The sequence below is a fragment of the Dromiciops gliroides genome, chromosome 2, assembly GCF_019393635.1.
Source record: "Dromiciops gliroides isolate mDroGli1 chromosome 2, mDroGli1.pri, whole genome shotgun sequence".
NCBI classification, from domain to species: Eukaryota; Metazoa; Chordata; class Mammalia; order Microbiotheria; family Microbiotheriidae; genus Dromiciops; species Dromiciops gliroides.
The window spans coordinates 437,626,133-437,652,815 of record NC_057862.1 but is presented as its reverse complement, the minus strand read 5'-3'; the positions used below and the strand labels follow the sequence as shown (position 1 = coordinate 437,652,815).

Below are 26,683 nucleotides of genomic sequence, written 5' to 3'. Positions count from 1 at the left end.
TATAGGAATGGGAGCTGTTATTATTAATAATAAATCAGGCCCGAGGTTGTGAAGATCACTTGGTCCAACACTGTAGTACAGGTAGTGGGCAGTGACCTCAGGGGCCAGAGGACAATTCTGTGTGGAAAAACTTGAGGTTTCTCTAAGAGTGGGGGCATAGGCATAACTGCCCCCTGGTCCCATTTTCCAAAGTGGCCAGATCTTGTCCCTCTAGGTGTTGTAGAGCTAAGAGCCTGGGCTGCCCCCATCCCTTCCAGGGGGAGGGGAAGCTGCCCTAAGACTCAGAGGAGGATCTTGAGGTGCTGAGGAGCAGGGCTTTGTAGAAGGCTGAGTTCAGGAAGCGAGGGTAGGAGTCCCTATGCATGAGGGTGTAGATCTGTAGCTGGGCATCATCAAATGTATGCGATGATGGCTCTTGCATCTTTTTGTTGATGACCTCTCGTACCCTGGAGTCCAGGCTCACCTGAGTATGAGGATCATAGGTGAGCAGGCACTTCTGGTACCCTGAGGCTTACCAGTCATGGGGGCTGGGGCTTACCTTCCCCAGAGGCCAGAATCCCCGGTGGCCCCCTCTCCTCCCCTCCCTGGGGATGGGTAGACTCTCCTCTTCCAGGGATTCAGCCTTACTGGGCTTTCTATGTTTGCCCTGCCACCCTCCAGCTTCCTCCACAATGGCAAAAGGGGAAGATTAATTCTGCACTAGTCAGACCAACACTGTCTCCCAGGGAAGAGGAAACCCTGATGAAGCACCTGACAGATAATAACACCATCCATCCCATCACCCTGGTCCCTCTTTGGGGTAAATACAATGCCAAGCATTGGTGGTGGTCTTGGCCCAAGAAAGCTTAACCCTGGCCTGGTGTAGTGGATGGGTTTGATGACTGTGGGGATGAGATAGAGGAATACAGAGAGTAGGGAATGAGGGCAGGACCCCAGGTTGGGGAGGAGAGGGGATACTGAAGTTATTGAGGGCTCTGAGGGCCCTAGGCCGCACCTCTTTGGGAGAGAGGATGGAAATATAGTCCTCGTAGATAAGCCGAGCCTTCTCATCGATAGCTTGCTTGTTGCCTTCCCCCTTGAGCTCCTCGCAGGCCAGCCAGAAGAGCATGTTCTCCTCACTGTATTCTGTACGAAGGAACTCCCGGAACACATTACGGCCGGCAGGATTCTTCATTAGCTTGTCAAAAGACTTTGCCCAGCTCTGGACCTCCTCTTGGCTGGGCTTGGTGCTGCAAATGTGTAAGTCCACATGGAGGAGATGGACATTTGTAAGGGTATCAGCTGACCTTTATTCTCCCATCACCAGCTTTTTCTACTCCCCTCATTCTCCATACCTATTTTGCTTGGAAAACTGAAATTCCCCTCAGAGCCAAGGTCCTGACTGCTGAAACTTGCTAACCCTACTGTGAAGGTCCCCCCGCACCCCCCCAGGGGAAAGAGCTCCCTCCTCCATGAGTGTGGGCATGGAATGGGAGGGAATTACCAAGTTTCACAGTTGGGGATGCTCTCCAGTCTGGTCTCTCTAGAGGTCTTCCAAGCCCGCTGCCGATCTTCATTCCTAACAGTGAGATTGAAAGGTAGTACCAGCACTCAACACGTGATCTTCCACACACTCACCCCCACTGCCCTACTCACACAGGAGCACATGTGCTGATATAAGCATGTGGATTCAGGCACATGCTTACAGATTTGAGGTACACGCGCATACACTAACTCAAGACACATTGCACATATAGTCACACTTTGGGGCCCCCGACCTAGGTTCATACACCCTCACTTTCTCAAATCTTCTATAAATAAATACCCCCAAGTAGGAAGAGGGAAGTTTTGGAACCCAAGGTTCAGGCTCCACTTCCATTGGGTTTCCCTAGAACTTGGGGTTATGGAGTAGGAGGAGCATGCCTTTCTGCCCCTGCCATCAGTAGGCTTTGATTCCTTCATCTGGCCTTGGTATGGCCAACCTCTGCTTCCTTAGCCTCTTCCTTCTCTAGGAGCAAGGCCAGGCCTCAGGCACTGAGAATCTCATTTTCTCTCTTTTTTTTTTTTTTGGGGGGGGGGGAACGCATGAGGGTTACGTGACTTGTCCAGGGTCACACAGCTAGTAAGTGTCAAGTGTCTGAGGCCAAATTTGAACTCAGGTCCTCCTGAATCCAGGGCCGGTGCTTTATCCATTGTACCACCTAGCTGCCCCTGAGAATCCCATTTTCTCTAAGACTCCTCCAACTTATTTAGTCCAGTGATCTTTCCTTTCTTTAACATTTTGTAGTTATATAAGATGGAGTTATGAAAGTCAGACATGGAAGGGGTTTGGGAGATCATCTAAGTCCAAACTCTCATTTTATAGATGGATTAAAAAAAAGATTAACCAAGGAAAGAAGATGACTTGCCCAAGATCATACTGCTAGTAAATGGAGACGGACTTCAAATCCATGCTCTAGGGGCAGCTAGGTGGCGCAGTGGATAAAGCACCAGCCCTGGATTCAGGAGGACCTGAGTTCAAATCGAGCCTCAGATACTTGACACTTACTAGCTGTGTGACCCTGGGCAAGTCACTTAACCCTCATTGTCCTGCACCCCCCCCACCCCCCCCAAAATCCATGGACTAGATCATATGACAGCACTTATTCACATCTTACCCTTTTCCTTTAAATCTGCAAGCTCCTAGTTTCTTCATTGACTGTCCCTTAATGACAGGGACAGATGCTGTTTCTCATCGGTTTCCCCAAAACTGGCAACTGCCCAAGGACAGGACCCCAGTTTGCTCCTCCTGTTTTCTCAGAAGTATGAGTTCACCATAGAGGAGGACAGAGTCTACTTCTTCTCTGTCTTCCCCAAATCCCATCTTGGCCAGGTATGGTGGCAAGAAGGATGAGATAGCTAAAGAAAGGGCTATTTGGCTGCACTTATAGACCACTAAGGTCAAATGCTACTGATGTGTGTTTCGTACACTGCATTGGATTGTCTGCTTTACTACTGTCCTGTCAGTCAAGAAACCTGAAGGCTAAGTGTTCTGGGGTCTATCTCAGGATGAATGTTGGGGTTGTTAGTGCATACGACTGCATGCACACACTCACACACACACACATACACACACAGATGAACACATGCATATGCACAAATTTTTGTATACAGAAATACGTACCACGAACAGCTGCAGCAGCAGCACCAGCAAAAGCAGCAGGCATTGGGCCGGGAAGGAGCCAGAGGGGCTGGGTCATTTCGGGACATAGATGGGGGCCTGTCTGCCTCCTCAGGCCCTGTATGCTGAACAACAAGAATAAGGAGGCCTGGGGCCCTGCCCCAATATATGGTTCCCCCCAATCCCAGGGGTGATCCTTCCCAATGTATGGGTTTTCCAAGACTGAGCAGTTCATCTTTCCCACTTTTTCCTTATTCTCTGTATCCCAAGGGTATGCTGTCCCTCTTTCCCTCAAAGGGCAAATTAAGGTCAAGGTGTTGTTCTCTCACCTGCTTCCCAGCCTCATCAGCTGTCGGCATGAATGGACTGTATTTGTCTCTAGTGCTCCTGCCACTTTGGGCCCCAATGCCCACACTCTTTGCTTAGACGTTCTGGGGAAAATAGAGAAATAGGCTTAGTACTGACCCTCCTCGCTGAAAGTCCTTTTGCAGAGGGACCTCTTGGAATAAGGACCTCTATCTCTCCTTCAAGCACAGAATTTCTCCCTTTAACTTTTATTCCTTTTCCTTACAGGAAAAATGGACAAATTATAGAGATGAGAGCCTGGGTTGGATTTGCAGAGAGGGACACTACTTCTCCTTTATTAGAACAAACTCTCAACTCTAATTTGGGCTTCCCAATACCCAGCCAAGAATGTGATCAGCTTGGAGCCCAGAGATAAGGAAAAAGGCACTTTGGGCTCTGCTGTTTTGGTTATTCCATCTTTACCTCCTCCATTAGTCTGAATAATTCAGAGTACACTGTATTTGATCCAGCATTGGTCTTGTGGGAGTAGGAAGGGACCACGTAACCCCTTACCTTCCCCCTCATGACTGTTCTTTAGAAGTGACTTCTGGTTACTCAGCTCAGGCTCCTGACACATCCCTGATCCTTGAATGACAAACAGTGCTTAGGTTGGGTCCCTAATATCCCCTCAGGGCTGGCTCTCCCATTTTCCCTTCTCCAGAAGCTATGACATAGTGAAAAGGCAAGATATAAATAGAAAGCAACTGATGTACAGTTAGCAGTGAGAAGAGAAAGGAATATATGAGAAGTAGCTAGAAGTTAGAATGCCTACATCTTAGTATTGTGTGGATCAGGAGATAACATATGTGAAACATGTTAGCTACAAATCTCAATGATTATTTTTCAGAAGAGCTCCTCAGCTGAGGACAATCACTGCATGGGGGGTTGATTAGAATCTGCTAATTGCACATCAGAGGCACCTGACTAGAACTAGGTATCAGAAAAAGCTGAAATGCCCCAGAAAGAGGTGGAAACATCTAAAAAATCTAGAAAAAAAGTTTTGCTTGGAATTCCTCCCCACAACTCCCCTCTTCCACCCCGCAATCCCCCTTAAGCCCAAGGCTGTCGGGAAGAGTGAGCAGCAAAAGCCACATGGGAACACAGTACCTTCGTTTTAGCAGGTAAGGAAAACAAAAGGAGTGGAGAAAGACTGGAGCAAAGCATGTCTGCCTACTCTGGTTTATCACAAAGAATGAAAGGACTGAAGAAACTCTTCAGGGGAAGAGCAAAAAGAAGCCAGAGAAGCAGGAGGCAATTTTAATGGGTGTCAAGAGGGTGAAAGAATGTGACAGAGAAGGAAGGGAAGAAGAAGGACCACGCAGGGCTCCAGAAGGAGGGAACACCTTTCAGTGCTCCACTGAATGGTGATAAGGACATACAGGTGCTTCCAGGGAAAGGGGCCAACTGGTAGCCATAGGGAGCAGAGATGAGTCTTAATAGCTGGTTACTCCTTCCTGAGGGCTGTCAAGCTGGCCACAGGTCACCCTGATCCATTAAACTTCATTTTGCTGAATCTCCTAATTTACAAGTGAGAAAACTGAGGTCCTGAGCTCACATTGTTTCTGAAGGTATCACAGTAGGTGAACTTGGTTCTTATGACCTTTCCTGAAGCTATTCAGACTCGATGACCACTATCCACTTTTGGTGATTCGTGTAGAGAATGATTCTGACAGAAGGGATGTCTAAAACACCACTGGGGTGGGGGTGGGGGGCCCCGGCAGCTAGGTGGTGCAGTGGAGAAAGCACCGGCCCTGGAGTCAGTAGTACCTGAGTTCAAATCTGGCCTCAGACACTTAACACTAGCTGTGTGACCCTGGGCAAGTCAACCCCAATTGCCTCACTAAAAAACAACAACAACAACAACAACAAAACCCAAAACAAAAAAAACACCACTAGGGATTATGGGGTCTTGGGCAGTAGTTAGGGGCAGGGGTCACATTTTCATCACTGATGCAGGTTAAAGATAGGAATCTCAGAAGAGAGGGAGATTTGGAAAGTGAACAGGGTCACACAGCTAGTGGGTATCTGAGGCTGGATTTGAATTTAGGTCTTCCTGACTCCAGTGGGCCCACTGCTCTACCTAACAGTCCTACATATCACAAATGCCATTCTACCTGCAGGTATGATGCAGGAAAAAAGGACTAGTAACTTGATAACATCAGAAAAGAGCAACAGCAATAAAACCCAGACTTTAGATGGTTATACACAAAAATATGAGAAACACAGTGGGGGCAGCCAGGTGGCGAAGTGTATAAAACAAGCACTGGCCCTGGATTCAAGGGGACCTGTGTTCAAATCCAGTCTCAGACACTTGACACTTACTAGCTGTGTGACCCTGGGCAAGTCACTTAACTCTCATTGCCCCGCCAAAAAAAAAAAAAGAGAAATAAACACTCTGATGACAGAGATATCAGTGAGCGCTTTTCTTCTCTTTTAGGCTGATTTGCTCTGTAGGATTTTAGACTTGGTGGTATATGACTCAATGATTTGAAAAGTTATATTTTTATTCAAGAGGATCAGATTAGGCAAAGGTGAAAGGTCAGTAGCTTGGTATGTAGGAGTCCTATGACTCCTATGTAGGAGTCCATGAGTCCAAGGGGAGGAAGCCTGGTGGAGAATATCTGGGTGCTGATCAAAGGAGGGAGAAGCTGGTGATACAGTGTAGACTATACTATACTTAGGTCAGATGGATGCTGCAGATGATGAGTTCCTGACATGACCCGGAGAAATGAAGGCAGGTCAGAGCTATTATCAAGAATTTCAACTATCTAGACAATTCATTTAACAGGGGATAAGAATCGATTCAGCTCTACCATGTACAAAGCACTAAGTTAGGTACTGGGGTTAGTGGTAGTGGTGGGGAATTGACAAAACTTAGAGAAGATAGGGTCCCTGCCCTCAGGAAGCTTAAATTTAGGAGAGCCAGATGGCACAAACATATACAATAATACATAATAAGTGCAGCAGAGGGGGCAGCTAGGTGGCACAATGGATAAAGTATTGCCTGGATTCAGGAGTACCTGAGTTCAAATCCGGCCTCAGACACGTGACACTTACTAGCTGTGTGACCCTGGGCAAGTCACTTAACCCTCTTTGCCCAGCAAAAAAACCCCAAAAAAACCAACCAAACAAAAAAATAAGTGCAGCAGAGAGTTGTAAAACAGTGTTATATGAGATTTGAGGGGGGAAGATTATTCCTGACTATAGGGCATTAGGGAAAAGCTTCAAAGGAGGAGGTGGCATTTGAATGGGGTTTTAAAGCATGTGGGAGGCCAGAGGAGGCCAGAGGAGGCCAGAGGGCATTCTGTGGGTAGGGTAGGTCAGCCCACTGGTGAAGGAGACACAGGAGGGAGAAAAGTAGGAAAAGCAGGAGTATGTGGCATCTCTGAAGACAAGGCAGTGCTCAACAATGATGAATTCTGCAAAGACAGATTTCATTTCTCTCCTTATTTCTCATCTGGCTGCACTACTGTGTTTCTTCTCTGACTGACTTTTTAAAATTTTTTTTTTTTTTTTAGTGAGGCAATTGGGGTTAAATGACTTGCCCAGGGTCACACAGCTAGTAAGTGTTAAGTATCTGAGGCTGGATTTGAACTCAGGTACTCCTGACTCCAGGGCCGGTGCTCTATCCACTGCGCAATCTAGCTGCTCCTCTGACTGCCTTTTCCACCATGCCATTCCCTCTTCCCAAGTCAGGTACCTTCCCCACCCACTTTTCAGCTTCCATTTGTATGTTGTCTTCCCCAGTTAGATTGCAAGTTCTCTGAGGGAAGGGACTATCTATCTTTCTTTTTTCGTGTTTGTATCCCTGGCACTTTGCACAGTGCCCAGCACATAGTAGGTGCTTAATAAATATTTGTTGACATCGAGGGGCAAAGGAGTAGAGTGAAAAAAGACCGTTGGTTTTAGTGAGTCAGAGGTCATTGGTAACATTGGAGAGAATATCTTTTGCTTAATGGGTATGGGTGTATATGTATGTGTATGACAGAAGTTGTCAGGGGTTGAAGAGAGAATGTGTAGTGAGAAAATAGAAGCATCAAGTTTCCTTTTTTTTTTTTTTAAAGTTTAGCAATAAGGGAAATAGACAGAGGAGCTGGTAGCTGATAGGGTAGAAGAGTCAATGAGAGGTTTTTTAAGCACTGGGGAGACCCGAACATGTTTGAAGGCAAATGGGAAAAACCCATTCATTAGAAAAGGAGAGACTGAAGATGAAAGAATGGGAAGGTTTGACTAAGGGTACAAGAGTTCAAGTAGAGATAAACAAGAAGTAGGAATACTGCTGTCTTAAAACCATGGGAGTCGGGGAATGGGTGGTGACGTGGAGAAGTTTTAAGGCATGGAGGGAGAATGACTGAAGGAGTTCATGTCAGATGGTCTCAACCTTCTCAGTGATGCAGGGGGCTGGGCCATCTGTTCTACTTATAGGAGGAGGGATAGAACTGGGGGGAAAGGAAAGGAGAGAAAAAAGGACTTGCAATGGACATTATTGGGAATGAGGTAAAGAAATGGTAAAGTTAGAGGAGGATTTGGGGGCAACAGCCTGGGTCCAGATGTGTTTAAATGGGAGAAGTCAGCTGAATTTGGGGGTTTTCTTAAGTAATACTCAGTAGCTGAATCTCAGAGATGGAATGAGCCTCAGGGGCCACCTTGTTCAACTCATATACCACAACAGGAATACCCATGACAACATTCTTAACAAACAGTCTCTCCCAAATCTGTCTAGCCACCTCTAATTTCCTATGTGCAGTTTTGTATCACCAGCTTTCTGTGGGGAATCTTTACCTGGATGGCTCATAGGAATCTCAAACTAAACATGTCCCAAATGGAGATCATTATTGTCCCCAAATTCCCAATTTCTGTCATATTCCAGTTGTTCAGGTTTGCTCTTCTCTTTCACTACCCCCCATCCAATTAGTTGGCACTACCGCCACCATATCTTTCACATTTGTCTCCTCTCTATTTCCCATTTGTTACCCTTGTCTGGACTATCTGAAATAGCCTCCTAATTTGTTTTTCTGCTTCCATTCTTTTTCTCTTTCCAATCCATCCTTGATACAACTGCTGAATGAACATTTCTATGATACTGGTCTGACCATATGTTTCACATGATGGTCATTCAAATACTTCAAAATGGCTGTCATATCTCCACAAGACTTCTTTTCTTCAGGCAAAACACCCCTAGTTCCTTCAACCAATTCTTGTACCTAATACTCTCCATTTCCTTCACCATCCTGGTCACCTTTCTTTGGATGGGCTCTTTTTATTTGTAAATGTTCTTTCCCAAGTGCCAAGTTCTGACCACCATACTCCAAATGTGGTCTGACTAGGACAGCATTCACCTAGCCATGTGGGACAGGAGAACCCTGGATTTAAGAATCAGAAGGTGTGAGTTTGAGTCCCACTTCATTTATTAACTGGAGACACCTTGGGCAAGTCACTTGGTCTCTCTAAGCCTGAATTCTCTCACAAATAAAATCCAGGGTTAGGTTGGATAATCTTTGAATTCTTTGAACTAGAAGTCTCTTCCAATTCGAAGATATTTTTATTCTAGACATTGGCCTCTCATGGCAGCCTGAGATTGCATCTACATTTTTGGCTGCCTCATTCCCTTAACTCATATTGAGATTGAGGTCAACTAAAACCCTCAGATTTTTTCCCCACAAAGCTGTTGTCTAGACATGCTTCCTATATCCTGTAATTATGCAGTTGATTTTTTTAACCTCAATGTAGGACTTTACATTCATTCCAATTAGATTTTCTTATTAGATTTAGCCTATCATTCTTGTCAATTTTCTTTGAATCTTGACTCAAAGCTTAAGTCTCACATCATCTGCAGATGTTATCTATGCCTTCATGCAAATCAATGATAAAAATACTGAACAGTACAGTGACAAGGATGAAATCCTTGGGGCTCTCTCCTAGCAACTCACCTCAAAGCTGATATGGCTCAATTAAGAGCTAACTTTTCTTCAGGCCTGGCTAATCAATCAGTTCTAAATTTACTTAACTGTATTACCTAGCCCATAATTCTGCATCTCGTCCACAAGCCTTTCTCAAATGCTTTGCTGAAATCCAGGTATCTTATATTTCTATGGCATTCCCTTGAACTACCAGGATAGAAACCCTGTCAAAAGAAGAAATGAGGCTCATCAGGCATGGCTTGTTTTTTTGTTTTGTTTTGGTGAGGCAATTAGGGTTAAGTGACTTGCCCAGGGTCACACAGCTAGTAAGTGTTAAGTAAGTGTCTGAGGCCAGATTTGAACTCAGGTACTCCTGAATCCAGGGCCAGTGCTTTATCCACTGCGCCATCTAGCTGCCCCGTGGCTTGTTTTTAATGAAGCGATTTTGACACTTGGTTATCAATGCTCTGTCTTTTAGAATTTTGCTAAAACCTGAAGTCAAGGTTTAAGGCCTACCATTGGAAGAATTTACCCCCTTTCCTAATTTGTAAATGATGACATTAGTCTATTCTCAAACCTTGAGTCCGACTCCAATTTTCCACGGGTTTTGAAAGATCGTTGACAAAGTTTCAGCAATCACACCTGGAAATGTATTCAGTACTCTAGGATAGAGGCCTTTTGATTGTCCTTAGCATTCATTATTAGCCTAAACATGTTTTGAATTTTAGCAATCCTGAAACTGTTTTTCCAGGGTGATGACACTCTTTTTGTATTCATTCTCACTTTTTAGCCCTCGAATATAACAAGATTAAAAAATCTTGGTCAGTGAACTTTCTATGCATCCATTTTAGTCTTCCTAGACAGCTCCTTCCTTTCTTCCTTACTGAAATTGTTTGTATCATCAGAACTGCATTAGTAAGCGCTTTCTACTCCTGTGTACCATGGAAGCCTACCTATTCTTTCCCTAAAATCCTTGAAATTAGTTGTTCCCAAATTTAGTGTTGTTTGTTGTTCAGTTGTTTTTCAGTCATGCCTGACTTTTTGTGACCCCATTTGGGGTCTTTTTGGCAAAGGTATTGGAGTGCTTTGCCATTTCCTTTTCCAGCTCAATTTTACAGATAATTAAACTGAGGCAAACCGGGTTAAGTGACTAATGTAGGTTGCAATCAGACTATTCCTAAGTTTTCTCTCCATGTCTATGAAGAATTACTTTCTCCCAAGGTTCATGTCATTTTTAAAAAACTTTAGCAACTAGTTCTTCCTTATTGGTCAGAATTTGGTCCAGAATAGCAGTTCTACTCCTTTTCTTCCATATTCTGAAGTATGAAATTATCATTAAGGCATGTCAAGAATATTGCTTTTGGCAGAGAGAACAGCATGCTGGAGTGGAAAGATCACTGGATGGGGATTTGGAAGACCTGGGTTGGGATCCTGCTACTGCTGCTTACTGTGGGACTTTCTATTCAAGTCACTTGACCTCACTCTGGGGTTTGGTTTTCTCATCTGTAAAATGAGGGAAGTTGTGCTACATAACTTCTAAGATCCTTTTTTAGCTCTAAATTCTATGATCCTATGAATCTTTCTGGGGAGTTGTCTCACATCCCTACAATCATACTTTCAAGTAAGGTTTGAGATCTCTTTCCCCAACATCCTTGGCCATTTTCTTCTCCTGGCTAGTTATCAGCTATAAAATCCACAATACCTCAAGATGCTACAATAGTGTATCAGTTTCTCCTTCCTTGTTCAGCTTATACCGAATTCTGAACAAGGGGATGAATTGAAACCTGAACTCAAGGTTAATGATTCACAGATTCTAGAACAATAGAAAGTCAGGGGAACAAGGTATTCTAGAGTAATAGGGGAAGGAAGGAAATAATTATTTATATAGTGCCCGGCACTGTACTAAGCACCTTACAAATATCTCATTTGATAGTATTAATGTGATAAGAAATTTGATAATAGTTGGTGAAACACTGAAACCATTTTGGGAGAAATGGACTGAGAGGAGGGTGAATAAGTCACAACTGAGGGCAAAGAGCTGGTTTAACATGAGTGGGAGAAATGGAAGGAATACATAAGATACATTTTTTTTGTTTGTTTTTTTTGGGGGGGGGCAGTGGGGGTTAAGTGACTTGCCCAAGGTCACACAGCTAGTAAGTGTCAAGTGTCTGAGGCCGGATTTGAACTCAGGTCCTCCTGACTCCAGGGCCGGTGCTCTATCCACTGCACCACCTAGCCGCCCCCAGATACATTTTTGATAGATAGTGAAGTCTAATGTATGATTATGTCAAGTTGGATGACAAAGTTCATTGCCATTAAGGAGGCTGAAGAATTGAGAAGTAAGGTTGTTATAAGGGTGATGAAGAGAGGCATGCTTAGACTGTGGATCAGGTGTGCTGACAAAGGCTTGTGTTCAATGCATGATCATGATTATCAGCATGACTACTGAAATCTCTTTGGATGAAGGCAAGAGATGTGAAGGAGAGGAAGACTAAAGCTTTATATTAGATTAATTGAGAAAGTTGGAAAAGTGATCTGAAGGTCAATAGATGACAGAAAAATTATGAGAAGGTGGATTGTATAGATCTCAAAAGATGGAAGACGAATCTCTGAAAGCAACACTAGAAAGCAAGGTGTATAATCAACTCTCCTCCTGGCTTTGTCAATCACTCAGGGTAAGTAGGAAAAGTAACCTCTAATGTAAAATTACAAATGATGTGGTATCTTTGGAGGGAGATCCATGTTACACTTAAAGCCAGGAGATGCAAAGATGTTAGTTGAATATTTGAGTATATAAGGAAATCTGTTGAGAGCTCTTGGCTAAAAGCAGAGGAGACAACAAACTCTGAACTTGCTGATAATTTTATCTTTCAGAAAGTAGGGAAAGCAATGAGAGAAACAGTTAAAAAAAAAAACTAGTTAGTGATGCACTGGAAGGGGCAGGAAGGTGGTACAGTGGGAAGAGTGCCAGGCCTGGACTCAGGAAGATTCATCTTCTTGAATTCAAATCTGGCCTCAGACATTTACTAGCTGTGTGACCCCTGGGGCAAGTCACTTAACCCTATTTTCCTCAGTTTCCTCATCTGTAAAATGAGCTGGAGGAAAAAATGGCAAACCACTCTAGTATTTTTGCCAAGAAAACCCCAAATGAAGTCATTAAGAGTTGGACATGACTGAAAAATGACTGATGCACAGGAACTTTGGGGAGGCCATGACCAATTCATTTTAGAGTCAACAGTTGATAGAAAGCAAAGCTTGACACAATCTGATGAACAACCAAGCTTTTGGGAAAGCAGACTTCAAATAAATTTAAGGAAAGGATAGGTAAGACTCCATGACCTAAAACTCTATAAGAGAAGTTGGTCCAAAATGAATGAAATTAAATGTAAAAGGGGAGCATTGATAAATCCTTTATAAATGCTTTTATAAAAATTTATTTTTATAAAGATGTGTATCTATGGACTGGGAGATGGCTGAAAAAATTATGGTATGTGAATTAATAGTATTGTGCAGTAAGAAATGCCAAAAATGAGGAATTCAGAGACACATGGGAAGATCCATATGAACTGATACACAGCAAAATAAGGAGAACGAGAACAATTTACACAATGACTACAACGTAAGTGGAAAGACCAAGAGGAAGTTAAACTCTGAGTAACAATAACAAAAAAGTAACACTAAAGGTCTTGGAGAAGGGGTAGTGAAACATGCTTCTATCATTGTGGAAAGGTAGGATTCTATGTATACAGATATTTTATACTTTGTCAGTCAAGGTTTGGGTTTTGGATATTTTTATTGAATTGTTTTTCTTTTTCACAAGGGAGGGTTCAATCTGGGCAGTGGTGGGAAGTGACTTTGAGTGGTGAAAAAAGACATCAATAAAGCATTAAAAAATAAAAAGGCTGGGCAGCTGGGTGGCACAGTGTATAGAGCACCGGCTCTGGAGCCAGGAGGACCTGAGTTCAAATCCGGCCTCAGACACTTGACACTTATTAGCTGTGTGACCCTGGGCAAGTCACTTTAATCCCAATTGCCTCACCAAAAAAAAGAAAAAAAAAGGAAAGAAAAAATAAAAAGGCTGATATGGATGTACAGAGAAATCATTGAGCAACTTCGATTTTTAAAAGACATGTTTATAAGATTGAAGCAAGGGCAAGGAATTGCAGATGAACAGAAGCCCTTGTTAAGGGCGTTAGGAATTAAAAATCTAGAATGGGCTGACTGATATTGGCAATGGATGCTAGGCTCAAAAAGAACATTTTTTAAAAAGCTAAGTTGGGGGAAAGAAAAGGTACAGGAAAATACTTAGGCTGGAAAGGTCTATGATAACAGATGACAGAGGAAAAAAACCAGAATTTCTTGACTCTATATATACCACCCTGGTCAGATCTAACCTGGAGTTTGTGTTCATTCTGGTGCCCCAGTTTATGAATGCCACTGGTAAACTGAAGAACATCCAGAGGAGGACAGCCAGGATGGTTAAAGGCATCAAGTCCATGTCACATTAAGATGCTGTTTAGTCATTTCAGGTTTTGTTTTTTTTTTTACTTTTAATGATGCCCTTTGGGATTTTCTTAGCAAAGATACTGGCGTGGTTTGCCATTTCCTCCACCAGCTCATTTTTCAGATGAGGAAACTGAGGCAAACAGCATTAAGTGACTTGCCCATAGTCAAACAGCTAGTAAGTACCTGAGGAATTCATGAAGATGAGTCTTCCTGATTCCCAGCCCAGAATTCTATCCACTGTGCCACCTAGCTGCCCACATGAAGACAGGTTGAAGGAACTGGAGACATTTAGCTTAGAGAAGAGAAGGGGTGGACCTATGATATCAGTGTCCAGGTGATTGAAGGGTTGTCATATAAAAGAAGGATCAGTCATTTTCTGTTTGGCCCCAAAGGGAGGAACCAGGAGTAATGGATGGAAATGGCAAAGAGGCAAGTATAGGTTTGATATCAGGACAAACCATCCTACCAGTGAAAGGTGCCGGAAGTAGACAGGGTCACCTTGGGAGGTGGTAGGTTTTCCCCTCTGTAGAGGTCCTCAGGTAAAGGCTAGATGACCACCTGTCAGGAGCATTATAATGTATGTGGGCTGGACTAACTGGTAGCTGAGGTACTTTCCAACTTCTGTTTTCTCTACCAATGAGAATGATCTTCAGATTAGGAAGAAAAATGATGACTTAGGGAATTGATATGGAAGTGAAGAAATAGGAAGAGAGTACCAATATACTCTCTGTGAGTTCAACTTATCAGATCAAGATGAATGCTATTTTAGGGTACTGAAAGGACCTATGGATGAGATTGCTGAGCCCCGCCCCCCCCCCCCAAAAAGACTGAATGGTGGTGGTACTGTGGTTGGATAAGAAACAGGAATGTTCCTAGTGTCCCATTCTTTCCTTTTCTAAAGATTAAAAAAAAAAAAGAAAATTCCTTTGGTCATCTTTTCTAGAATTTTGCCAAGAATAAAATTCAAGTCCATAGGCCTATCAATGAAAAATCTTAAACTTTTTGAAAACTGGGACATTTACCTGTTTCTTGTCTTGCTGCACCACTGCCACTCCTCACAATTTTCATCCAGAACACGTTTTGCCAGAGACTTTATTTCTCTTTTTGATAGGGTTCCTGGGCTGGTAGGTCAGAAGAATGCCATATTATGTCTGGATTTCAGCAAGACTCTTGGTGAAGTCCTTCATTCTATTCTTAAAGACGAGAGGGAGAGATAAGGACTTGATGATAGTACAATTAGATAAGGTACATTCAAGCTTCTCCCTTCCTCCCTACCTTCAAGTGGTGATTAATGAATTGATGTTACTGAATCTTAATTAAAAAAAATCTCAACAGGTTAGAGCAATGGGTTAACTCTAATAAGGCAATATTTAATAGGGATAAATGTAAACATGAGTTAAAAAAAATCAACTTGCAAATATGGGTTAGGGGCAATGTGGACCAATAATAGTTTAAGTGAAAAAGATCTGGGGGCTTTAGTGGATTGCAAGCTCATTATGAATCAAGAGTAACATGCTAACCAACCAGTGTTCAGAATGAGGGAAATGAGTCTTATTGTACTCTGCCTTGGTCAGGCCACATTCAATTCTGGATACCACATTTGGGGAAAAAAAGGACATTAGCAAGTTGGACTTCATCTGAATTAGATTGATTAGGAAGTTAAGAGAACTAGAGACTATGCCATATAAAGAATGACTGAAGGAAGTTGGGAATGCTTTGCTTTGAGAGGAGAAGATTTAACATGATAGCTGTCTTCCAAATAGTTGAAGAATTCATTCTTCTAGAATCAGTATGAATGATCTATTAAATATATGCTGTTTGGTCAGAACTTAGGTGCATTAAGGAGAAGGATCAGGGAGGCACGATTCAGGTTGGTATAATGGAGCACTTAACAACAAGATCTGTCCAAAAGTGGAACTGGCCACCTTGACAGATAGTAAGCTCATGGTTATTGAAAGCTTACAAATAATAATCTGTAAGTAGTTTTGCTGACTTAGTCTTTTTCTGTATACCTTTGACTTCTGGGTCAGTTTTTAACATGGGGAGCAGTTGCTGAGAGTCCCCAAGCCTCCCTCTCCCATCCTCAGGTTAGCAATATCCTATCCTAGGCCCTTTTGGTCATCTTCCCGGGATTGTATCAGCCTGCAACTCTAGCCTTGCAGTCTGGCGTGTGGGACCTCCTTCCCCCTTCTCACCAAATCCTCTTGCTCTCTGAATCTTTATGGAATTGTTTTTTGGTTTGGTGACTGGCCCCCTCATAGCTCCTGGGTCTTCATGCAGATATACTTTATTCAAGAGGACCATTTACAACTCAGGCTACTGACAGAACCTGCGAATGGGATTGCTGAGCTGCTGCTGCTATAGATCTCTGTGGTGAGAGGTCACCTCCCTCAAGGAGACTTTCCAGATTCACCCAGATGATTCTTCAACCTGATTGCTGATGGGACATGCCCCTCCCCCCAATCAATATACCAAGGTTATTATTTGATGAATATAGATTATAAAGTATGCTTTATGTCACCACCCCTCCCCCCTCAGCCTGAGACCTCTCTAGAGTCTAGATCTCCGCCCTCCCCATGGGTTTGCTCAGTCATTTCTCTGCCGGAAACCCGGAAGAGAGGGTTGTTCCTCTTTCCACACTTCCTGCTCTCTCAGCCCCTCCCTGATCCTATTTTGGGGAGGGGAGGCTGGGGGTGGTGGTGGTGTCACTCACTGGAGAGAGACCAGGTCAGGGTCAAAGGAGAGTGGGGTCATGGTGGAAGGGGCCAGGGAATGCATGGGGGTAGCCAAATGTGTTCCCTTTTGGCTTCATTCTAGCTACTCTGCCTCTAGTGCTCGGAGGGGGATAGGGGTGGGGAAGAGGATAAAGGGGGAGAGAAGAAAGGAAGGGGGCCTAGCCTGCTTTCCAACAGTCCCAGGAAGTTGCTGACCATCTACTATCCTCAAAGTATTGAAGTTAAGAAAGTGAAATAGGTTGCAGTGCAGATTTATGCATGAGGAGAAATCCTGGGAAAGCGTTCTTTATGAGATGGGGGAGTGTGGACTAAAGAGCTTTTTCCCTTAGAGGTTTTGAAAAGAGTAGTCAAGGGGATGGATAAAATTACTTTCTTCCCATCCCTAGGACTCAGGCCTTCTCCCTTAGGTAGGCTTGTGTTGGGCTCCCAGACCCTGATGGCTCCTTTCCTTCCCTTGTCTTGCCCCTGAGCACCCCTTCCCCCTAGTCATCATTTTGGCCCATCCTTACCAGGATCCCTGTTTCTTCACCAGGCACCCCCCTGCCAGTGGAGCTTGATACATCCGCTGCGGGGGTGGGGGCTTGCCAGACTAGGGGAGGGGCCTAGGGAGCTGGGGCATCCGGATTGAGCTATGGCTTTCTTTTTAAGGCTCCCCCAAAGTGGTTCCTAGCCTGGCTCAGCCCTAGGATCTCCCCTCCCATGGCCTCCTGATTTGCATAATCTCAGCCACATGCCTACTTTGACTTTATCTCCCACCTTTCCTCCTATTACGAGTTCCCCTCATCTAAAAATAGGGGCCTGAGAAGGGAACAGATAATCCACACAGGAGGTCTGTTCTCTTTCCAGGTCAACCTGGGGGCTATGGACAAACCTCCTGTGGGGTCTATGAGCATTCCAAGTTTTAATTCTGTGTAGTGAAAAGAGGCCAGTCTGGGTCAACACTAGCATGGATGAACCATTTGTTCTTGTTGAGTCGGGTTTTTTTCAGTCATGTCTGACTCTTTGTGACCCCATTTGGGATTTTCTTGGCAAAGATACTGGAGTGGTTTGCTCATTCCAGATCATTCTAGATGAGGAAACTGAGGCAAACAGAGTTAAGTGACTTGCTCAGGGTCATAATATCTGAGGTGGGATTTGAACTGAGGAAGATGTGTCTTCCTGACTCCCCTCTATCCACTGCCACCTATAGCTAGCTTGGTTGATCTATGGATCACAACCAAAAATGATTGAGCATTGTGACAAGAGAATTCAGTGGCTCATCTTTAGGGAATCCCTGGATGTCCAGGGGCAGGGAAGATTGCTTCAGTCAATCAAATACCAGATGACCCAGTCAACTGGGGTCCTGGAGGGAAATTTTCCATGGGTTAGACCTGGGTGTGGCCATACCTCCCTATGTGGCTCTAGCAGCTGTTTTAAAGTCCAGACACCTGGGTTTTTAGAGCAAGGCTTAAATGGGGACTCAGAAGGGATGGGGAGACATGCAATTATGCCCCAGCAGTGACTTTTTGGGATTTTGGATCCTGCTGGTGGAACAGGACCATAAAATATGTTTTCCCTGATATTTTGCTATGAGAGGTAGTTGATATGGTATCCCACATGGGAATAGTGAGCCTTGGGCTCCAGCTGAAGAGCTGATGGGCAAAGAGAGGCAGCCTAATGTGAACTCTCAGAGTTATTCAGGTATTAAGAATTAAGGAATGTCTCAATGTATGAGACTGAGGTCCTGGTGTCTTCTACCCTATTGAGGGAGGGAGTTTGGGGAAAGTATCAAAAATGTCAGGAGCATAGAGATATGGGAGCCCAGGTATGTCTCATGCCAATGCCCTCCTTGCCTCATTGTTGGGTTACCTGGCTGAGGGAATGAGGTCAACTCCAGCTGGGCTCTGGTATTGATGGTCCAGATACCTTCCTGAGTTCTCTGAAAGATGGACAGTGTTCTGGGCAACTTTGGTCCATCCCCCTAGTCCAGATCAGGTACTCAGATTTACCTCTTTCTGACTTCCTTGTTCTTTAGATTGAACTTCCTGCTGACTTCCTTGTTCTTTAGGGTCCCTTCTCTTTACTCACTCCACAACCGCACTAATTCAGGCTTGCATCACCTCTCTTGGACTCTTGAAATAGCTCCTTAAGTAGTTTTCCTGCCTCTAATTTTTCCCCTTTCCAATCTATCCTCTACGAAGCTGCCATTTTGATATTCTTAAAAGTATGTTTGACCATGTCACTACCTGCTCAATAAGTTTCTGTGGCTCCCTATTGTTTCCAGAATAAAACACAAACTTCTCTCTTTGGCATTTAAAGCCCTTAACAATTTGATTCCAGACTATCACCTTGGGCTGATTATACATTACTCCCCTTCATACATTTTATGTTCTAGCCAAACTGGCTTCTTTACTGTTCCCCATGCATGACATTCTGTCTTCTGCCTATTTGCCTTTGTATAAGCTGTCCTCTTTGCCTGGAATGCCCTCCCTTCTCACTTCTAAATCTTGGCACTGGTAGATCCCTTTAAAGCTCAGCTCCTAAACCTTCCTGTCAGGGGTTTTCCTAGTTCCCCGTCTTGTTACTGCTTCCTCCAATTATTCTGTATTTGTTTTCCATATGTTATACATGTACCTAATATTAATGTTGGCTTTCCCATTATAATATAAGCTTCTTAAGGGCAGGAACTGTTTTGTTTTTGTCTCTGTATCCCTTATGTTTCTAGCACAGAGCCTCAGACATGGTAAGGATTGCATAAATGCTTGTTGATTTGGGTGGGGGAAGGGCTGAACTCCCCACCATGGAGGCATATACTGTTGGCCCTAAGAGGTGATGGGGCTAGATGTGGGAATATTGTGCCAACCACAATGCTGTAGCCCAATGTCCACATCTGTCTCTCACTAGTTCTGTTCACCATTCATCCACCTTCTCTGTGTCCCTATTCATTGTCTTCCTTTTAAAATTTCTTTCTTTGATATGTTTTGTTTTCTTTTCCTCATCTTTTCTTGTTTCTCCTCCTGTTCATGATGCTCTTTCCTTCCCAGACCCACTCTCCAGTCCAACTAACCACTTCATGTTAATTCTTCTCATTCCCTGGGATATCTCCTAAATCTCCTTTTCCATCTCTGACCTCTTTTTCAAACTCCTTCCTTGGGTTTCTAAATACTTCTATGTGGGTATCTTGCTGGCATCTCAAATTCACAACTTCCCAAACTAAGCTTATTATTATTATTTTCACAACCAATTCCTTCCTTTTCCTGTCCCTGTCAGTGCCACCATCAACTTCAGTTACCTAGGAGTCCCTGACTCTTCCCTCTTTTCCTACATCCAACCAGTAGCCAAATCCTCTTAATTCTTCTGTTTCAATCTCGGATTATTTCTCTACTCTCCATTCCAACTGCCATGATCCTAATTCAGACCTTCCTTACCTCTTGTTCCTCAAGCGGGTTTTTCTGCCACATTTTTCTCCCCAGTCAGTCAATAAGCATTTATTAAGGGTCTGTTATGTGCCAGGCACTGTAGGTGCTGGGCATACAAAGAAAGGCAAAAAACACTCCCTGCCCTCAGAAAGCTCACAATCTTAATGGGGTAGGCAGTAAGTAAACAAATATGTACAAACAAGATATATGCAGAAAGGTTTCCTGTTAAAGGTTGGATTTAAGTTGGGACTTAAAGCCAAGAGGTAGAGATGAGGGGTGAGAGCATTCCAGGTATGGGGAATCCCTATCATTCATCACATTACTGCTGAGGGAAATCTTAGGGTTTTTGAGCTAGTAGGGGCCTTTAGGAACCATCATCCAACTCCTTCATTTTACAGTTGACAACACTAAAGCCCTAAGATATAAAATAAAGTGACTGTCCAAGATCACACAAGGTAGTAAGAGACAGAGGCAGATGTGAACCTAAGCCTCCTGATTCCTTGAGTTTGTCACTGAGTGCCTGCAGAATCAAATACAAATTCCTTAGCTTACCATTCAAGACCCTCCAGTCTGGCCCCAAACTATCTTTCTAGTTTTATCTCACTCTACTGCTCTTCCCATACTCTATGCTCCATATGATCTGGGTATGTCCTCAAACCCCTCATACACCTCTGTTTATGGTGTTTCCTATGCCCAGAATGTGTTTCCACTTACTGATATCCTACTCATTCTTCAGGATCCAACTCAACAATGTTGTTGTTGTTCAGTCGTTTCAATAGTGTCTGACTCTCCATGATCCCATTTGGGGTTTTCTTGGCAGAGATACCGGAGTGGTTTGCCATTTCCCTCTCCAGCTCATTTTACAGATGAGGAAACTGAGCCAAACAGGATTAAGTGATTTGCCTGGTATCACACAGCTAGTAAGTGTCTGAGGCCAGATTTAAAATCAGGTCTTCCTGACTCCAGGCCTTGAGCCCTATTCACTGTGCCATTTAGCTGCTTGTCTCAAAAAGAATAGCTAGCTAACATCTGTAAGGCACTTTAACATTCACAAAACCCTTTATTATCATTTGTACTTCAAGTGAGGTTGGTGCTGAGTGTATCATTGCCCCCATTTTGCAGATGTGGAGACTAGCTCTGAGTGACTTTTTTATGATCACAAAACTGGTATCAGAGGCAGAATCTGAAACCAAAGTTTCTCAAGTCTCTGACTCCAAGTCCAGCATGCTTTTGGTTTATCACACAACCTTTCCAGATGTCACCTTCTCCATGAAGACTTCCCTGATTGTCACCACTAAACTCTCTACTCTCCGATTTCATAGCATTGAGATAACCAGCGATGTTCGCCACCTGCCTTTTAGTATAGCTATGTCTATGTGTTCTCTCTGGAGGCCCAGGGGGCTGTAAGTTTCTCATGCATAGAGTCTGAATCTTATCCTCTTGTCTCCTCCCAGGCTGTGGGCTCCTGGAGTTTAGGGCCTAGGTTGGCTGTGTCTGTCACCCCTAGACTGTGACCTCTCCCAAGGCAGGGATCGGGACTATTTCTTACCTCTATCCTTAAGACAATGAGCTCCTCAAGTTTAGGGCCCAGGTTTGTTCTTCTTCAGACTGGGAATTCCTGCAAGGAAGGACCAGAGACCTCGTTCCTTCTTTGTTTTCCCCTGAACATGGCCATCCTAAGATCAGGTCTGCTCCTCGATAATCCGCAAGTTGGTTAAATGCTTCCTGAGGGCAGGGCCTGAGTTTGCTCCTTCTCCAAACTTCCTGAGGAGAGGGTCTCTGGGCCTGCTCTCTCCCCACCACAGGCTACAAACTCCCTAAAGGCAGAACCTGGGTCTTATTATTTCTGTTTTAAGCACCTAGAATAGGGCCTAAATACCCATGTCAGTAAATGTCTGTTGAACTGATCTGAACTGATCTTAAAGGCAAATAGTAAAGGCAACTCAGTTTTCTGTGCTGAGACACAGATAATTCTAAGTCATCTCTCCTTGCCTTGGAAAGCACTACCCGTCCTTGGGTAGCACATTTCTCCAGCTTTTTGGTCAAATCAACTTGGGCCCAAGCTGAGGGTGATGCATAAATTTAGCCCCTTCTGAGCTCACAGGATGGGGGTGGGGCCTGGATTTAAACTTTTGGGCCCAAGAATCCCCAAAGTACCTCTAACTGTGAAGAGATGAGAGGAAAGTGCCCTAAGACCTTGGTTGCAACCTCTGACTGGTCTAGAAGTTGTTATCCACCAGATTTGGTGTCATCTGTAGGACCTAACCTCTGGAAACAATGGCTCCACTGGGGGCAGGGGGTGGGGGGGGGGTGGGGGGGTGCAGTGGGGTGGAGTTTAGCCAATTGACTGCCCTCAATCAATCAGGCTGTACCTAGGTTTCTTGGAGCATTCTTTATTAGACCCAATTGGTTCTTTCCTTGAGAATCAAAGACTCTAAGGACTGGAAGGAACTTCAGAAACTATCCAGGCCGATATGCGACTGACCAGAAATCCCCTCTACAATATTATCCTTGACAAGTAACACCCTTGACATCTAGTCTCTTCCTGAAGACCTGGGAAAGGAAACCCACAACCTCCTGAAGCAGCCCATTCTACCTTTGGACAATTAACAAGAAGCTTTTCTTTTCCTTTTGAGAACTCGTCAAATACTTGAAGACAGTCATCATTCCCTTCTCACCCTCACTCAAGCCAGCCAGTCTTCTCCAAGCTAAACATCCAATTATTCCTTCCAATTAACCTTGTATAGCCTGGTCTCTAGTTTTGGCATCCTGGATATTCTCTGGACACACTCAAATTTGTCTTTGTTCTTCCTAAAATGTGGCATTTGTAATTGAACAGATACTCCAGCTGTAGTCTGAGTACAGAGTAGAATATGACTATCACTTCCTTTTATCAATGCTGCTTAAGATTACAGCTTTTTTGGTCCACATATCCCGTGGTTGACTTGTTTATATTGAGCATGCAGTCCACAAAAACCCCCAAATCGTTTTCATTGCTATTGGTCTCTGACCATGAGTCTTTCATGTTATAATTGTATATGATACAACTTTTTTCAAATTTAAGGAATGACCTGAAATCCTGGACATTGTATTAAGGTTCTGACCTTCTGCAGGTGGGCTCTGATAGTGGTGAGGATCCAAGGTCAGATTCTTCATCTATCACCTCTGTGCCTTGCTCAGTGTCCTTCCCCCAGAAGGGAACAGAGGAGACTCCTGTCTGAAACCCCAAGGAGGACCTAGCTCTGAAGCTGGGCCAGAGGCATCCACCAACCCAGGTCTGAGGTGGATATGGATGGTGAGAGAAAGCCTGCTCTCCACAGGAAGGTTCTCTTGAGTGACATCATCAGTCTTATCAGGATCATAATCTACCACCATCAACCCAACCACAAGGGCTCCCTGAGTAAAAATCACTGTTCCACCTGGGTAACAGTACTAATCTAATCATAAAGGGTCCCTAGGTCAAAGCACTAACCAGACCATGCAAGGTCCGTGGGTAACCCTTTTGGCCTGACCAAAAGGTCCTGGCAAATCAGGATGGGAAAGTCTCCCCAGAGAATTGCTCTCATACCCAGGGGAGGCTTTGGCTCCAAACAAGGAAAAAGAAAATTCCTAGAGTCAGCGATGTCCAAACAAAATCGTAAAATGTGACAGGCCTGGGAGGAGTGTCCCCATTAGACTCTGGAAACTGAGTTCCGGCTGGCCCCCAGACATTTGGGTTGGTGTGACTGCCTGATACTGTCCTCAATTGCCCTAGGCTCCTGCCCTATACATAGCTGTCCCCATCCTGAAGATAGGTCCCCCTCAGATAGTTCTATTCTCCAGGCTACCGATCTTAGCTCTCCTCTCAGAGGGTCTTTTCGTTAACCCCACTTAACCCAACTCTGATCTATGCTTCATAGCACCCAAGATGAAATTCCTATGTTTCTAAATTCAGGGCTCCCAGAGAGGAAGGCCTTGTTGCTTCATTCAGGCAGCTGTCCCTAAGAGCCTTCTACCCTTGGTTCTGCCCACACTAGAGGCAAGAGGAAGCTTGTCCCTGTACAGAATTTGTCTCATGGGAACATGTGGGTCCCTGCAGGATACTTCCCTATTTTTATCTAGGGCATGACCACCCTGCAAGTCACCAGGTTTGCAACTTTGCCTCCCTTCCTCACTTTCTCTCACCCCATATATCTGACCGGTTGCTAAATCTTGTTGATTCTACCTCCTCAGCACCTCTCTCATCCCTTCCTTTTTCTTCCCTAACATGGCCACCACCCTATTTCAGGCCTTCCTTAACTCTTGACTAAACTACTACAACAGCCTCCTATTTGGTCTCCGGTTCTTTCGTCTCTTTCTTCTCCAATCCATTTTCCACAGAGCTAACAAAGTGATTTTCCTAGAACGCAGGTCTGACTTAGTTACTCCCCTGCTCAAGAAGCACTAGTGGTTCCCTTTTGCCTTTAAAATAAAATCAAACAACTGTTTGGCATCTAAAGCCCTTTCCATCCTGTTTCCAGCTTACCTTTCCAGGTTTATTACACATTTCTCCACTCTGTGGTCTAGCTAAACTCGACTTCTTGCTCTTTTTCATGTGGGATATTCTATCTCCTTTGCACAGGCTCTGGAATGTGTGTGTTTCCTTCTCATTTCTACCTCATGGAATCTCTGGCTTCCTTCAGGACTCAGCTCAAGGGTTACCTCCTTTGAGGTCTTTTTTGATCTCCTACCAGCAGATAGTGGCTTCCTCCCCAAATCCTGGTATTTACTTTATATATTTTATTTTAATTTATTTATTTTTTTTTGCAGGGCAATGGTGGTTAAGTGACTTTCCCAGGGTCACACAGCTAGTAAGTGTCAAGTGTCTGAGGCCGAATTTGAACTCAGGTCCTCCTGAATCCAGGGCGGGTGCTCTATCCACTGTGCCACCTAGCTGCCCCCTACTTTATATATTTTATACAGACATAGGGACACATGTTATATCTCCCTATAGAACAGTAAGCTCCTTGAGGGAAGGGACAAGAGTTGGTACATAACTGTTACTTAATAAATGCGTTCTCATGGGTTGGTAGATTTAAGCTGTAAGAGACGTTGGAAATGATCTAATCCAGGGACTCCATTTAACAGATGAAAAAAATGAGGTCCCAGATACTTGATACTTACTAGCTGTGTCACCCTGGGCAAGTCACTTAACCCTCACTGCCCCGCAAGAAAAAAAAAAGGCAAGCAAGAAAATGAGGGCCCAAAGTGCCTTGCCCAAGATTACTCAGGTAGGAAGTAAGCACAGGCAAATTTGAGGCCACATCCTCTTCAGTCCATATCCAACATCCTTTTCATTACACCATGTGGATTGAACTGAACATGCTATGAACAGCTCAATAGAATTACTCTTTCTACCCCCTCCCCTTCCTCCCCTCCTCCGCCCAAACTATCCCCCTGTTGGGGGATGGGGCAAAGACAAGATTCACATTAAAGCAGAAATAGTCCAGCATAATTAGGGTGGTTGAGGAGGAGAGAAGCTCAAAGCACAGAGCGGTTCGGCAAAGAATCCCTGGGGGCTTCCTTGGAAGTGGGGATCCAGCCTCTCAGCTCAGGCCATAAAGGCACTTTAGCTGTAGGCACTGACTGCAGTCAGAGGAAAGCCAACACTTCCTGCCAGCGGGGAGGGGCACATGTCTTCACAGTAGGGGAATGGATGGGATAGACCCTTAAGCTCTTTCCCACCCTGGACATTGTGCTCCTCCCAGTACATGAAGCTGCATCCCCTCCCCGAAGAGTGAATTATTGGTGCCCTGGGCACCCCCGCACCAACTTGGCGGAAACGAAGTAGAGCTTAGTGTCTTCTGGAGGTTTTGAACCCCTGCTTTCTGGGGATGGGAAAGAACGCTGCCCTCCTGTCCCACAGGTGGAGGGTTGGAGGTACTGGGGCTGGGACATGGGAAGCCCGGAAACCTGGGGCCTCACTGCACCCCTTTTGTGCAATCGCTTCCCGGCCCAACCACAGAAAAGGGGAACCTGTGACCAGCGTGTAGCAATGCCTGCCCTTCCCTTCCCCCGCTGTCCCCCTCCTCTACCTTATGCCCCTCCCGTCCCGTCCCGCTGCAGACCCTCACAGAATCCTCTCCTTCTCCCTGCAGCACCCACTCCGCCACCCCCAGGATCTTCCCCTTTCCACTCCAGACTCCCACTGGGCCCTCCCCGCCCAATGGAGACCCCCCCCCTTCTACAGATACTCCCACAGGCCTCTCTTCTTTCCCTGCAGACCCCCACAGGCTCCTCCCCCTCGGCCCTGCAGACCCCCACGGTTACTCTTCTTCTCCTTGAAGACTCCCTCATACTCCCAACAAACACATGCGGGGCACGGGCATGGAAAGGCAGATCTTCACTCACCATTGGGGCGTCCACAGCTCGGCCTGTGCTCTCTCCACGTTTCAGGGGTCTCTCAGTCTTTCTTCAGAGTCTCTGTGTCTGGGGGTCCCTTGTGTGTCCCTTAGTATCTCTGTCTGGGGGTGTCTGCGTGTCTCTCAGCGTCTCGGGTACCGTGTGCTCCTCGGGGTGCGTTTCCCCAGATCTCTCAGGGTGTCTCTTAGTGTCTCTCAGTCTCCGAGTCTCAGGATCTCGGGATCCCGGGCTCCCCGCGCAGCGGACAGAGATTCAGGCTCCGGAGTCGCCCCCGGGGCT

General features: G+C 44.8%; 1 protein-coding gene across 4 annotated transcripts; it reads right to left on the bottom strand.

Moving 5' to 3' along the window:
• RGS19 (regulator of G protein signaling 19) lies at positions 1-26,683 on the bottom strand. Of its 4 annotated transcripts, XM_043989622.1 has the most exons (8): positions 26,393-26,683; positions 21,573-21,641; positions 14,913-15,078; positions 3,469-3,570; positions 3,143-3,264; positions 1,484-1,558; positions 995-1,229; positions 1-463 (listed from the first exon to the last, which is right to left on the bottom strand). In XM_043989622.1, exons 4-8 carry the CDS (start codon positions 3,496-3,498, stop codon positions 275-277), a joined length of 651 nt encoding a protein of 216 aa, XP_043845557.1. In that variant the 5' UTR covers positions 3,499-3,570; positions 14,913-15,078; positions 21,573-21,641; positions 26,393-26,683; the 3' UTR covers positions 1-274. The 4 variants fall into 4 exon arrangements, with proteins under 4 accessions (XP_043845557.1, XP_043845555.1, XP_043845556.1 ...); XM_043989620.1 differs by lacking the exon at positions 21,573-21,641 and having other exon boundaries at positions 14,913-15,083; XM_043989621.1 differs by lacking the exon at positions 21,573-21,641.